Source organism: Periophthalmus magnuspinnatus, chromosome 22 (assembly GCF_009829125.3).
Source record: "Periophthalmus magnuspinnatus isolate fPerMag1 chromosome 22, fPerMag1.2.pri, whole genome shotgun sequence".
Lineage (NCBI taxonomy): Eukaryota > Metazoa > Chordata > Actinopteri > Gobiiformes > Gobiidae > Periophthalmus > Periophthalmus magnuspinnatus.
The window spans coordinates 25643305-25656122 of record NC_047147.1 but is presented as its reverse complement, the minus strand read 5'-3'; the positions used below and the strand labels follow the sequence as shown (position 1 = coordinate 25656122).

The following is a 12818-nucleotide window of genomic DNA, read 5'->3' as shown; positions in this document are numbered from 1 at the left end:
GAGCATAATTCTGCTTTATGGTTTGGTTTCAATATTATTAATCATCTATATTTACTTCAATGCTTTACTTTTATCGTGACATGTCTAATACTAATCTAATACATAAATTGAAGTTTAAAAACAGTTGCTGTTCAGTTTCTGCAGTGCACAGGTTTATATGAGAAATGCGTAGAATTCTTTATTATTTAATCTTTAATCTGTCCCTTTTTGATTAGTAAAGCCTATAAGTGACATATTTACTCCGAAAATAGTATTCAATAAACCCATTTTTTCAAGTAAGGATTTCCTGTGCCACAAAATCAGAAATGACCATTTTTAATCCCAGTGTTTTGCTCTGACCCGACGTCTCTGTGTTTGTAAATGTAGCGCGTGCTGTGGTGCTGTGTCATTTTAACCCAAACATCGACCGCGGCTTTGGCTCAAACAAAGCATGCTCCGCACACTCTGTCCAGCTTCTACTCTGCAAAACTCTCTGAAAACACACTTTTATTAAACTGTTTTTAATACTTTTTATGGTTCAATTTGTGCAAAAAAAAAATTAAAATAAAGTAAACAAAAAACTGCACATCTGAGCCAATGAGAGAAATATATTTTTGTTTATTCTTTCAGGTAGCTGCAATAATTTTTCAGATATTTTAAAAAGTTAATTTGCATATATATATCATTTTAATTTTTTTTTTTTTTTTTTTCTGAATACTGATCAGATGTTAAAGTTTTTTTGTTGTAGTTGATACAGATAAATTGGGACCTCTAAGTTAAGAATATAACTTTTTAGGGAGGTAGTTTATTTAATTTTCAGACACAAACAGCAGCAGTTATCATGTATATTGAGGACAGGCGCGCCCTCTGGTGGATATTTGCAGGACTACATTCTTCTGTTCATCTCCATTTCATCGTTTTTTCTGTTTATCTCTGTTTTTACTGAAACCCAGAATTATTCCATCAAATATATATTGAAATTTAAATATATTTCTTCTTATTAAAACCCACCCAGAATCATTAACATTTGAAATCTGAATTGCTAATCCAAGAATCCCACACAGAACATGGACGTAAACAGCAGATTAGCGGCTTTTACACGGATCATGACCCCATGGAGACACCGGGACATTTAGATCTAGTTTTTGTTTTTGTTTTGTTTGTTTTTTTTTTACAATAAGACAAATTCATTAATTAAAAAATGTCTATATGCGTTTATCAGACACCTCTTACAAACTAATATTTAAATAAGGCAATGTAACAGGGACATGTAATTCTCAAAGAGGACAGTATTTTCTACCTTCTACAATTTAAGTTGGTAGTTTGCACAAGCTTTGGCAAATACTTTTACATTTAATCTGCACATGTACGTACAGCAGTGAGATTTAGCTGTTACTTTCATATATATTAGATTTTTAGTCCGAGCACCGTCTGGGGATCTGTCCTTTCCATCTCTCATCGTCACTTTTTTATATTTTATACCTGTTTTGTTCCTGTTTCCCTCATCTCTTTTCCTCCTTCCTCATCACTCTAACCTTATTTTGACCTGTGACCTTCGACCTCTCTTTGACCCCTCTGTTTAGGGTCACTCTTGACCCCAACAAACGGCAAACGTCCAAATCCGCCGCACAGGGACCAAAGAGCCTTAGTAAGTCCCTCCACTTCCTCCACCTCAGCCAATCAGGGCTCACCTCCTCATCCAGCCACCAATCACATTCTCCCTTTTTTTGGTTTTGTTTTATTTATGTCAAACTTCTTCTTTTTTTTTTTTTTCTCATCAAATTTTCATAAACTACAAAGATTTTTTTTTCTGTTACTTCACTTCTAAAATTAAAATTGTCGGCTATAATTTATTTTAGAAAATTAAAGCACAATATTACATACATCACGTTACTTTCTGTTTGTGGCTTTACAGCTTCTTAATACTTATTACACTAATTATACAAAATGAAATCGGCAAAAAAAATAGTTATAGTATAGTTAAGAATTCAGAGAGAATTTTTAGTTTCATGTATTTTTCCTTTTTTTGTTAAATTATTGCCTGTAGTGACATAAGTGAGATTTTTTTTTCTTATAAATTCAATATTTTTTAGCTAATGGCAACCTTTATTTTTTATTAATTTTTTTTGTTTCCTTTTTGATGATAAAATGTGCCTTTAGATTCCAGTTTTCTAGTTTAAACAGTTTTGAATCTTCGTGCTTCTCATTCAGCCTCTGGTGTGACTCTGCAGCTCTGTCTCATTTTCACTGTCTGGTCTGATCACTATTTTACAAGCAATGTTTTTAATTTCTTATAACACTTTGGTAATGTTTTTTGTGAAATATTTTTGTTTTTTTACTCACTTTGCACTGGTCAAAAGTTTGGACATACACAATTCTTGTATATAAAGCTGCAGAGGATGGATAAAAGTATAAAAGGAGGATAAAATGTGTTGAAATCACAATATTAATCTTAACTGGAGTAGTTTTAACTTGTTTCAAATATTTACTTATATTTGCTCATACAAGTTTCTACAATATTTTTCAGAAAATATCATTCATTGTCATATTTCAAATGCAATTTCTTATTCCAATTGTGAATCTGTTTTTGCTTGAAATAAGAATTATATTTAATCAAATAATCTAGACCAGTGGCCCTCAAACTTTTTACACTAAGTAACACCATAAAAAAGATCCGGCTTTGAGGACCACTTGGGCTGGACCGGGGCTGGACCGGGGCTGGACCGGGGCTGGACCGGGGCTGGACCGGGGCTTAATCCTGTCTAGACCTGGTCTAAACCGGGACCGAACCGGGTCAAAACTGGGACTTAACCAGGACTCAGTGAGGTCTAAAATGGGACTAAAGCAGGTCATGAATAGGACTACACACAATTGCCACAGTAGTTTTAAGAAATTAGAATTTAGAAAGGCAAAGATGTGGCTAGTATATTCTCAAAATTGAGCAAATCCAAATCTAAGGTTCATAAGTGAATACATCTAACATGGTTAAAACTACTGTAATAAAAACTGTTTCAACTGCAGCACCTGGTTAAACTTTTGACCAGTTCTGTTTTGTTTTTGTTGAATAAACTCTGATTTGTGCACTGCCCTGTGTCTCTGCTCCGGCTGGTTTGGTCGGTTTGGTCGTTTTGGTCGTGTGGTTGATGGTTCGATTCCAGAGTCTCCACTGAGTTTGAGAGAAACGGGAGACTCGAAGGTTCAAGGTGAGATTTGGACAAGAACTGTGGGGCCAAGAACTGTAGCAGAGTAATTGTACTTAGGAACCAGGACTAAACCGGTCTAAATGGAACTAGGGCTGGACTAGGATTAGGACTCACTAGACTAGGGCTAAATCAGGACTTAAGTAGGTCTAAAACAGAACTAAACTAGAATGGAACCAGGAGTAAACTTGTTCAAAATGAAACTGTGGCTAGACCAAGACTAAACCAGGACATAACAAGGTCTAAACTAGGACTAAACTAAACAAGGTCTAAATCAGAACTGAATCAGGACAAAAATGAAACTAGTACTTGACCAGGACTACACTAGGTCCAAAAGAGTTTTAAACCTGAACTAAACTAGAACTTGACAGGAGCAAACCAGGTCCAATTTAGCTGTAAGTATGGACTGAATCAGGACTAAACCACAACTTAAATTGGGACTGGTGGTTTTGCTCAAGTCCTTCCTAGTTAAGATGTATTTACAACAAAACCAGGATTAATTTATAACTAGACCAGGATGATCCAGGATTCAACCATTAGTTAACCTTGACCAAACTAGGTTCAAGCGGGACTAAAACAAATCGATATTGGCTAAACTTGGTTAAACTCGGGTCTAAACTGAGAACTAAACCAGAATTTGACAATGGAATATTCAAATAATGTAGGTTTACTCCAGAACATGTGAAACAAGGACTAAACGAGGATCAAACATGAGAAGGAAGCGAGAACTAAACGAGGACTAAAACTACCCATAGCTGTCCTAATACAAAATCCCACAGTTCTGATTGGTCCCTTTTAGATTCCGGTAAACCGCCTGGTCCCGTCTCTACCCGTGTCTGCGATCATGACTGAAAAGTTGCTTGTTTTTTGGCTGAAGTTTGGTGCATGGCTCTGCTCCGTCTGTGCTGCATGATTTTTGGACTGAAATTTTTACATCTTAATTTTCGTATTGCATATTTTTTAGTTTTTATCTCTGACTTGAAAAACCGCTGGCCTTGTTTTAAACCGCTAAACTTTGCCATTTTAACGAAGCATGTTTTTATTGAATGTGTCTGTCTGGTGGATATGAATCGGGGTAAAGATTGGATTTTGGACCCAAGAAAAACCTTAATAAGACCTTTTCAGATGTTAATGGAATAGTTACATTTAGTTATACGTTCAGTTTACGTTTTTATCAGGAAATACGTACTTTGAGCTAAACGTGGGGCTAAACCAGGACTAAAGTAAAAGCAAGAAACCAAAACTAACACTTATCAATTCCTGGACTAATGCAGATCTAAACCAGGACTAAAGTTGAGAGCCTAACTAGAAACTAAACTTATTCACTGGCTAAAGTCAAAATCATGTGTAGACCTGGGCTAATCAGGTCTCAATCATTAAAGGTGTTTTTTTTTTTTTTCTAGAGATGATTTTGCTTTGCCTAGAATGTTCCAGAGTATAACATTAAATTTATCTTGCGTTTGTTTAATTACACATGTTTTAAAATACCTGGAAAATATATATATTCCTACAGTTAGCGGGCACGCCTCTCCACAGATCTGATCTAGAACTTGACGTAGAGATAGCTACTGACAACAGAACGAACCTCGTGACTTCCACCAGAAAAGTTACGTATTGCAGTTTTAATTCAGTGGGTTTATGGTCCGCATTCTAAATTCCCAAATCTTTACGTTTCCACCAGACACTTCTCTCCCTCTTTCTCTCTTTCTTCTCTCGTCTGTCTCTTTCATCAATCATCCCTTTGTCATTTTAACCTCCCCGTTAACCGCCCTCGTCTCTCTCCCCTCCAGCCGCCATGTCCCATCTTCAGACCAGACCGGACCCAAAGCCGACTCCAAACCTCGATCTTTGCGCTTCACATGGAGTATGAGGACCACCAGCTCCATGGAACCCAACGAGATCCTCCGCGAGATCCGGAAAGTTCTCGACGCCAACAACTGCGACTACGAACAGCAAGAAAGCTTCCTCCTCCTCTGCGTCCACGGCGACGCGAGAGCCGAAAACCTCGTCCAATGGGAGATGGAGGTTTGCAAGTTGCCCCGCCTCTCCCTAAACGGAGTGCGATTCAAGAGAATATCCGGTTCTTCGATCGCGTTCAAAAACATAGCGTCAAAAGTTGCCAACGAGTTAAAACTATGAGTAAAAAACAATTACCGCAAAGTATAAATATAAGAACTAGTATTTAAACTGTACATTGCAATCACCCAAGTAGCAGTTTTTCCAAATCTGAATTTCTTTTTTTTTTTTTTTTTTTAAACAAGAGTATGTATGGAATATTATAATGTATAGAGAAACTAAAAAGCTTTTTGGCAATAATCACAAATACTAATATCTTTCAGGAAGTTTAATGGTCGACATTTAAAGTGGCGTCAAGGGAGTTTTGGGCAGGATTACATGTAGAATTTGAATACAGTTAGTGCCAAACTTGAGCAGATTTGCTATTGAGGATTTAAAAGTTAACAAAGCAATGGAGGTTTTTCACTCGCCCGTTTGTCTCCGTGGAGATGTTATGTTGCTGCTTTGCCTGGAATGTCCCACAGTATGACATTAAACGCATCTATTTTTGCATTTTAAAAATAGAATTACATGTTTTCTAGCTTAAAAAAATACCTCGAAAAGCTAAACGTGAGTGGGATGTCCTTTGCACAGATCTGACCCGTAACTTCAACTGGTGGTGCTTCCTTCTCGTGTCTCTGTGGAGTTTAATGTTATACTGTGGAGCATTTTAAGCAATACTATAACATTGCACATTGCACCGTTAAGTAGTGATTGACAGTTGAAATTTTGGGCAAAACAAATTTTTTTTTCCTCATTAAATTTATGGTTAAGTTTGCAAAATTAAAACCTGGAGGCACATTGTAAAAATCTGAAGGTTAATATATTTAAGTGTCTTTAATTCACAGTGAATTTACCATAATTTAACCTTTATATGGTTGGGACTAGTTTTTTGAGTGGAAGAATACTGCCATGGAAATAGTAGTCAGTTATAATCAAATTGACTCAGATTATGCATACCGTATACGACTGCCTTATATTTTCATTTTAATGCCTGTACTATGAAGTGTAATTGGTTTATTTTTGTTCCATTTAATTTCAGAACGAGTCTCTCCTCAAGCTAGTACGTCATTGCCTTCACGTTGCAGCTTCTAAATTAATTTGAGGAAATATTTTCATTTTGATTGAAATTTTTTCCACTTTTCATTACAGAAATATACTTTGAAACACGTACAATTCTGCACACATTTCTAGTTTAAAATTCCCTCGACGCCACGTTTTTGAATATGATTTGTCATGCTGTGAATGGACAAGAGCATTTGTAGTCTTATTTATTATTTCACCCGTTTTTTTTTTCCCCTCTAAGTTTAAAAATGACAGCTTTTTGTTTTCACTGTAAATAATGTAATCTTAATTTCAAAATCCGCTTCACCGCAAACTGTTATTTTTCTTTTTGTATTTTGTTGACGAGGTAGATGGAGTTGTGTAAATGGCCACACATGTCTACATTAAAAAGTGTCTGTCAAAACTGGTTCCTAGTATTTGTTCGATTGTAAATGCAACAAGATCGAATTTTAAACTTTAATACAAATTCTAGCTTTGGCAAATTTGTTAACCTATTGTGTTTGGATTTTGACTCCAATTACAAGGATTGACAACCTTTTTATTCAGATTTTGCTTCAGATTTAAAGAGTCAACCATTCAGAATTTTCAGATTTGGTCGTTAGAACGCACCATTTACATTCAATATGACAGATGAAACTCACAGAATGTTCCATGTTGAATTGTATTTGTGATGGCAACATTGGTCTGCTGAAATTCTGAGTTAAATTGCTAAAGTCACGGTTGTAATTTTACCCTCAGTCTTAAATCTCAAATCTGAACTTTGAAACTAAGAGCAAACTGTTACGTTATGTTTTCCCATGTGCCCATAACACCGTGTTTAATGTGACGGCTGCTGTTCTGTCCTAACGGAATGTCAAAGTTATTGTGCAAAACCAACGTCTTTTCTTGCATCAGCACAGACAGACTATTACACTTCTGTATAATGATTTTTAAATTAAAGCCCTGAACGGTTAAGTCAACCCAGTGTTTAGTGTGAGGGAGTACAGCCTTGAATCGACCGACAGGAAACAAAGTTATTCTCAGCATTAACTCCTGATCAGACCCTCCGTTTAAAATGTGATTCAGGTTTATACTTCAACTCGTTTAAAAAGGGACTGGGGGCCATTTTGATTTTAGTTTCACAGACATCACTTTAAACTCCAGGCTTACACAGACTCAGGTTTGACTGTTGAACATTTTTATTAACTGCAGATCCTCCGTCCGTTACAGTAACCGTTTCTTAAATAGAGCAAACCAAACGTGGTACAGTGCATTCAGGACAGTCAGTCGGGAGTGTATGGGGTGAGGAGGGGGAAGGGGGGAGAGGGGAGTTACTTCTGGGAGGGCATCAGGTCGTCAATGGACTGACCCTTCTCCAGACGTTTCTCCATCTCGATGAGCAGCTTGATTCCGTCCACCACCATCTGCACCAGCTCCACCTCCGAGAAGCCCAGACGATCGGCATTAGAGATGTCAAAGACTCCGCCCACAGCCGCGGTGTCCACTCCACCTGAGGGAGGGAGGGGGTGGAAGGGTTAGACTGGTACAAATGGACAAAGATCTGTGCTGATGTCCCATTTGGTATGTGAAGCAATGCAACCATTTCTATAAGACTATTCTGAAAATTGAATGCTGATTACAGTGTGAACCCTGAATCACGGCACATCAGACTGTTCAGATGCTTTTGTTCAGCTACTGTGACTCACTATTTTGAATAGAAACTTTCAGAAATTTTGTTCTACACAAGGATTGCTATCATTTTTTACTCTCATCAAACACCTGACTTCAGAACTTCTGAAGGCAGTACTCACATTTCTGACTGGGAAAGTCCATTTAATTTGTGTCCAGTGAATTTAAAACTTTACATGGACTGGAGCTGATGCCACTTTGATGTAGTGAGGCATTTAAAAAGACTTTACAAACTCAAAAAGGCCATAGTTGGAGTCAGGTTAGAAAGACTGTCCCTCCTCGTGCTGTTGTGTGTTCAGTGTCTCACCGGTGCCTCTCTTCTGCAGCCGCAGCCTCTTGAGCACCTCCTCAAACTGCGGGTGCTTGCTCATGTTGGGCAGCTTCACGTGCACTCCGGCTCTGAGCCCGGTGCCCAGGTTAGAGGGGCAGGTCAGGACGTAGCCCAGGTGCTCGTTCCACATGAAGTCGTGTCCGCGCTGCTTAAATAGGTTCTCGATCTACGAGACAAAACCGGGACATCAGAGATGCACAAGAGCACGGCCCCTGGAGAGTACACTAAAGTACAAAGTGGTTGTATTCTTCCCCTGACCTTGGTGAGTCCTGTGCAGAAGCGGTTGAACACCTCCCTCATGTTTCCTCCTTTCTGCATTGAGATCACTCTCAGATGGTCCTCCTCATTCACCCACACCAGGAATGTCTTGTTGTCATTGTGCCTTTGAGCAAACACATTAGTAAAAATTATATTTTTACTAACGCAGTAAACAACATTAAATAGTTGGGTCAGACTCCTCACCAGATGCCGCGGGCATCGGGCCAGTCACGGGCCATGCCAGAGGCCAGGAGCAGAGGAGACACGGGTTTGTCAAACAGGAAGTGGTCATCAATGAGTTGCTGTTGCTCTTCCTCAGTCATGTTCTTCAGAGCGTAATATTTCCCCTTCAGGTCTCCACTCAGGGAGTCCAGGGCTGTGGGCCAGAAACAAAAATTATAACAAAACATGCACTTTGAGTAAATAACCAAGACCGTGTGAGAGATTTTAACACTTTAAAACTAAAGCTGGCTAAAAGAAATGAACTTTGACTTAAAAGTGCTGATGTTTTTGTTTCAAGGTTTATACAGAGTCAAAATAATGTTACATTCTCTCAGAATGTGTGCACTTCAATCAAATGCAGTACATTTCATGTTGTCTTTATAACCAGATGTTTTCTAAACATTATCAGTAATCCAACAGACCTTCGATGGAGAGCCCCTCGATGGCGCGCCTCTCCCCGCGGCTGCAGTGTGGTGGCAGGGCAAACCCACGGACACTGCGCCCTGTCCTCACTCTGGAGCTCAGGACGTAGGCCGAGTCCAGGTCGTCTCCGCCCTGTGACAGAGGGGGACACACAAGTTGTGACTTTCCTGGACAGTCTTCCTTCAGTTTAATCCCAAAGATACTTTAGTACTGCACCAGTACAAAAGTATGTGGATCCTTTGATGAGCCATTGGTGGAGTGTCCACCCTGCAGAACTATCGGCTTTCACCAGTGAAACGTGGCAGTTTCATCTGGTCAATACTCTGCAGAGTTCAGACAGTGACCTGTAGCACATCACTGCAGTGTCACTGTTGTGTGCAGATTCATTTTAAAGGCAGGGATAGAAATCACTATAATTAGTGCATAGTAATCATTTTAACCCTGTAGTTTTGGGATACGAGTGTTTCAATACTGACAGTAGCAGGTTTAGCATTTGCAGTAGCCATACCCGTCTGCACTGGGGGTAGGGATGGTTGTTTTAGTCGTACCTGTAGGTTGTCTGCGTTGAGGTCAGTCTTGTGCTTGTCTGAGGGCTTGTATCCTCCGTGACGGTCCTCAATCACTGGGTCCAGCAGCTCTTTAAACACCTCGTAGGTCTCTTCGTCTCCAGCCACACAGCCCACAGTCATGATGAAGGGGTGACCTGCCCAGCACAGGGTGTGGGACATTACACAGACAGTGAATATTTTGTGTCAGTTTAAATTTAGGGTTTGGGACTAGAGTAAGACAATAAACTGTATCAATACATTTTCACTGGTTGTAAACTTCTAAAGGTCCATGGTATGAAAATACTACTAGAAATGATATTTGGCAGACATGAGTATGTTCACTTGCATTAGTAAAACCCTGGGTGCAGTTTTAATTAATGTAATTAATGTAATAAGTTATGTCATCCCCTGTAACAGGTCTGTCCCTCCCTGCTGTGTCCTGCTGTGCCTGCACTGTACCGGGATTGTCCACCCCGGTCTGAATCACTTCATCCAGGATGAAGCCGCTGGGGGTCGCGCGCTCCCGCAGGCGCGCGTACATGTCCTTGGTGAGCACCTTGGCCATGTGGTTGTTGTGATTGGTCAGATCAGGGAACTCCTCATCCACTGAACGCCGCTTCAGAGTCAGCGTCAGGGTGGACATGAGGTCCGCGCTGCACAAACACACATCACTACCACAACTCAACACTGCCCGAGCCTCACCACCAGAGGGCGCCACCTGCACGCTCCTAAAGGTACATCATGTTACGGACCATAAAGAGGCCAATCTGTGCCTCCATGGGATTAACGGGCCCGGGACATCGCGCACATGAGCTGCGTGGTTCTACCTCACTCTTTAATATAACGCGTTAGGAGCATTTCAATCTGAACAGTACAGAGACCTGTTTAAGACACAGTGGATCCGGATTAAAAGCAAAGCCCGTTCACTGCAGACTGCTGCGCTGAGGGAAAGGTGCTGAGGAAGTCTTATTCTAAACACGTAAATGCCTCATTGTGGATGAGTGATGGGCGCAGTGCGTCTGTTTTGTCCTGTGTTACTGTAGGTCTAATCCCTGCACGTGCCTGTGAGGAGCTGGATCACTGATGTCATTTGAGTGGAGGAATCAGAGCTGCCCTCTAACGAGACCTGATGAACAGCCTGTGCGCGTCAGTGCGGACATTCTATGAAGATCAGTGCGGCAGATTGCGGCAGAGAGGCGCAGAGTCACAGGACAGACCGCAGTTCCCCTGAGCGTACAGTAGAAAAGTGGGAGCCGCTCGGGATTAGAGTTATGTAACGGTAATCTTTGCCGTTGGCCGCTGACACGCGCTGATAATGGCGCCTCTTTTAGACTCTTAAGTGCTTCTGCTCCATATTGTGCTCTGCCGCGGAGGCGCTTATCCCTCACAAGGTCACCCAGAGCCGCTCCTGCTGCGCCATTAGCGAGCCTGCGCTGTGGATGGGGGGATGAGGGGCAGATGGCCGGGTCTGGGTCTGGGTGGGTCCATACCTGGATTGTCTACGCCGGTCTGGATGACGTCATCCAGGGTGAAGCCGCTGGGGGTCTGCTTGTCCCGCAGGCGCGCGTACATGTCCTTGGTGAGCACCTTGGCCATGTGGTTGTTGTGTTTGGACAGGTCGGGGTACTCATCATCTGCAGAGTACTTCAGCTTCCACTCGTTGTGCGTGTTCCCGAAAGGCATGGCTGCTCCCTGAGTGAGGGCGGAGGAGAGACGGAGGAGAAACGGTCAGAGTGTGAACACAGCCCGAATAGAGCCGCTACATCCCGCCCCGCAGCGCGCACAGCCCCTTTCACTCACATTATCACTGGCCCAAAGAAACAAGATGCTGTGCATCCCCCCTTTAGCACAACTGTCCCCCCAGTCTAACAATGACAGGCGGATAACAATGGGCCGAGACGCCTGTCTGAGTCCCGCTAACGCTGCTGCTTCCCCGAATAAAAGCATGCAGACCCGGGCACAGAAGCCCCGGGACGCCGTACCTGTTGTCTGCGGGTCTGAAGGTGACTGGTGCTGGCAGGAGTGGAGACAAAGATCCCTATTTTGTCCGGTGTGGGAGCTGTGGGCCGTTTGCTCCTCTCAGCGGCGGCTCTGCGGTGTCAGTCTGAGACAGAGCGCGCCTTTTATAGCCGCGTGTCTCCGCCCCTCGGCCGCGGCCCACTGCCGTTCATTCAGTGCGTGGCCCGCGTCTGCCGCCATAACGACTCCAGATAAAAACATGTATCACAAAAACACAGAGAGGACGTCTAAGGAGGACCAGGAGGTGCCCTGCTCCTCTGTCCGGTGTCAGACTCGCTCGGCTCACTGTTTTTAGCAGCAGTCCTGTGTCATAGGCGCTGAGCTGCAGTGCGTAAAGATGCGTCCCACTGTTTAATGACACATGGAAAGGTCCAGGGCTCCTCCATTATTTTCCTCCCTGTTAACACCCCGAGGCCAGACTTCATTGTCATTTTCTGTTAACAACCGCTATACTTTCCTTCTGTTTACATAAATGTGATGGATAGGGTCTAGGAGTCTTGTCTCTTTTGCATGTGTTCATTCTTGCATGCTCATCATTCCTTGCATCATTCCGTCACCTCATCTTGTACCTTCACATTTCTTCCTCTGTTTTGCTGTGTGACGCATTGCCTATGAATAATAAAACATCCAAATGCCAGAACCGCGCGCTGCCGATGGTGCAACAGAAACAGCAGCGTCTATTTGTTCCTGTTATGTTTTATATGGCAGGAGGATGCTTTGACAGTGAGTGGTCCCAGCTTTGCGTGCCTTCAGTGTCCGCTGTCATCTCGCCTTTACATCCTCACATCCTCAACACCACCGTCACACCGCCGCCAGGCTCGCATTCACGCCGCGGAGGAGGTGCGATGCTCGGGGCGGCGGCTCTGGAGTATCCGGGCCCCTGATGTTACAATCAGTCCATGCATCCCCCAGTGCGTGTGTTGACAAAACCTACATTATTCAAATATGTAGAATATGTCCACAGTAGAACATACAGTAGTGTTTTAGTGTGTTTTGGTGTGTTTTTTGCACGATAAAAGAACGTATCTAGGACCTGTAGATGGCAGTAAC

General features: G+C 42.1%; 2 protein-coding genes across 21 annotated transcripts in view; one reads left to right on the top strand and one right to left on the bottom strand.

Annotated features, from left to right (window-relative positions):
- mark3a (MAP/microtubule affinity-regulating kinase 3a) overlaps nt 1-6702 on the top strand; it is a 48907-nt gene extending 42205 nt beyond the window's left edge. For 11 of the 18 annotated variants that reach the window (XM_055231004.1, XM_033988468.2, XM_033988472.2 and 8 more), the window contains 2 exons: nt 3138-3182; nt 4970-6702. In XM_055231004.1, coding sequence (XP_055086979.1) covers nt 3138-3182; nt 4970-5318 — 394 coding nt within the window. In that variant the 3' untranslated portion in view covers nt 5319-6702. Of the gene's footprint in view, nt 1-1562; nt 1628-3137; nt 3183-4969 lie in introns of all 18 variants that reach the window. The other 7 variants (XM_033988476.2, XM_055231007.1, XM_033988475.2 and 4 more) reach the window with 2 other exon arrangements.
- Nucleotides 6703-7459: 757 nt separating this feature from the next.
- Nucleotides 7460-11928, bottom strand: ckba (creatine kinase, brain a). 3 transcript variants are annotated; one of them, XM_033988480.2, is made up of 8 exons: nt 11732-11928; nt 11240-11441; nt 9750-9904; nt 9201-9333; nt 8761-8932; nt 8557-8680; nt 8275-8464; nt 7460-7788 (listed from the first exon to the last, which is right to left on the bottom strand). In XM_033988480.2, exons 2-8 carry the CDS (start codon nt 11430-11432, stop codon nt 7610-7612), a joined length of 1146 nt encoding a protein of 381 aa, XP_033844371.1. In that variant the 5' UTR covers nt 11433-11441; nt 11732-11928; the 3' UTR covers nt 7460-7609. The 3 variants fall into 3 exon arrangements, with proteins under 3 accessions (XP_033844371.1, XP_055086984.1, XP_033844372.1); XM_055231009.1 differs by lacking the exon at nt 11240-11441 and having other exon boundaries at nt 11732-11860; XM_033988481.1 differs by lacking the exons at nt 11240-11441; nt 11732-11928 and adding an exon at nt 10209-10407.
- Nucleotides 11929-12818: the final 890 nt, after the last annotated feature.

Bases quoted from the DNA above. Each gene is read 5' to 3' on its own strand.
- ckba (XM_033988480.2), bottom strand. From the start codon at position 11,432: ATGCCTTTCGGGAACACGCACAACGAGTGGAAGCTGAAGTACTCTGCA. The intron at 9,334-9,749 runs GTACGACTAAAA...CCTCTGTCACAG, and splicing joins TCAACGCAGACAACCTACAG to GGCGGAGACGACCTGGACTC. The intron at 8,933-9,200 runs GTCTGTTGGATT...TCTGGCCCACAG, and splicing joins CGAGGGGCTCTCCATCGAAG to CCCTGGACTCCCTGAGTGGA.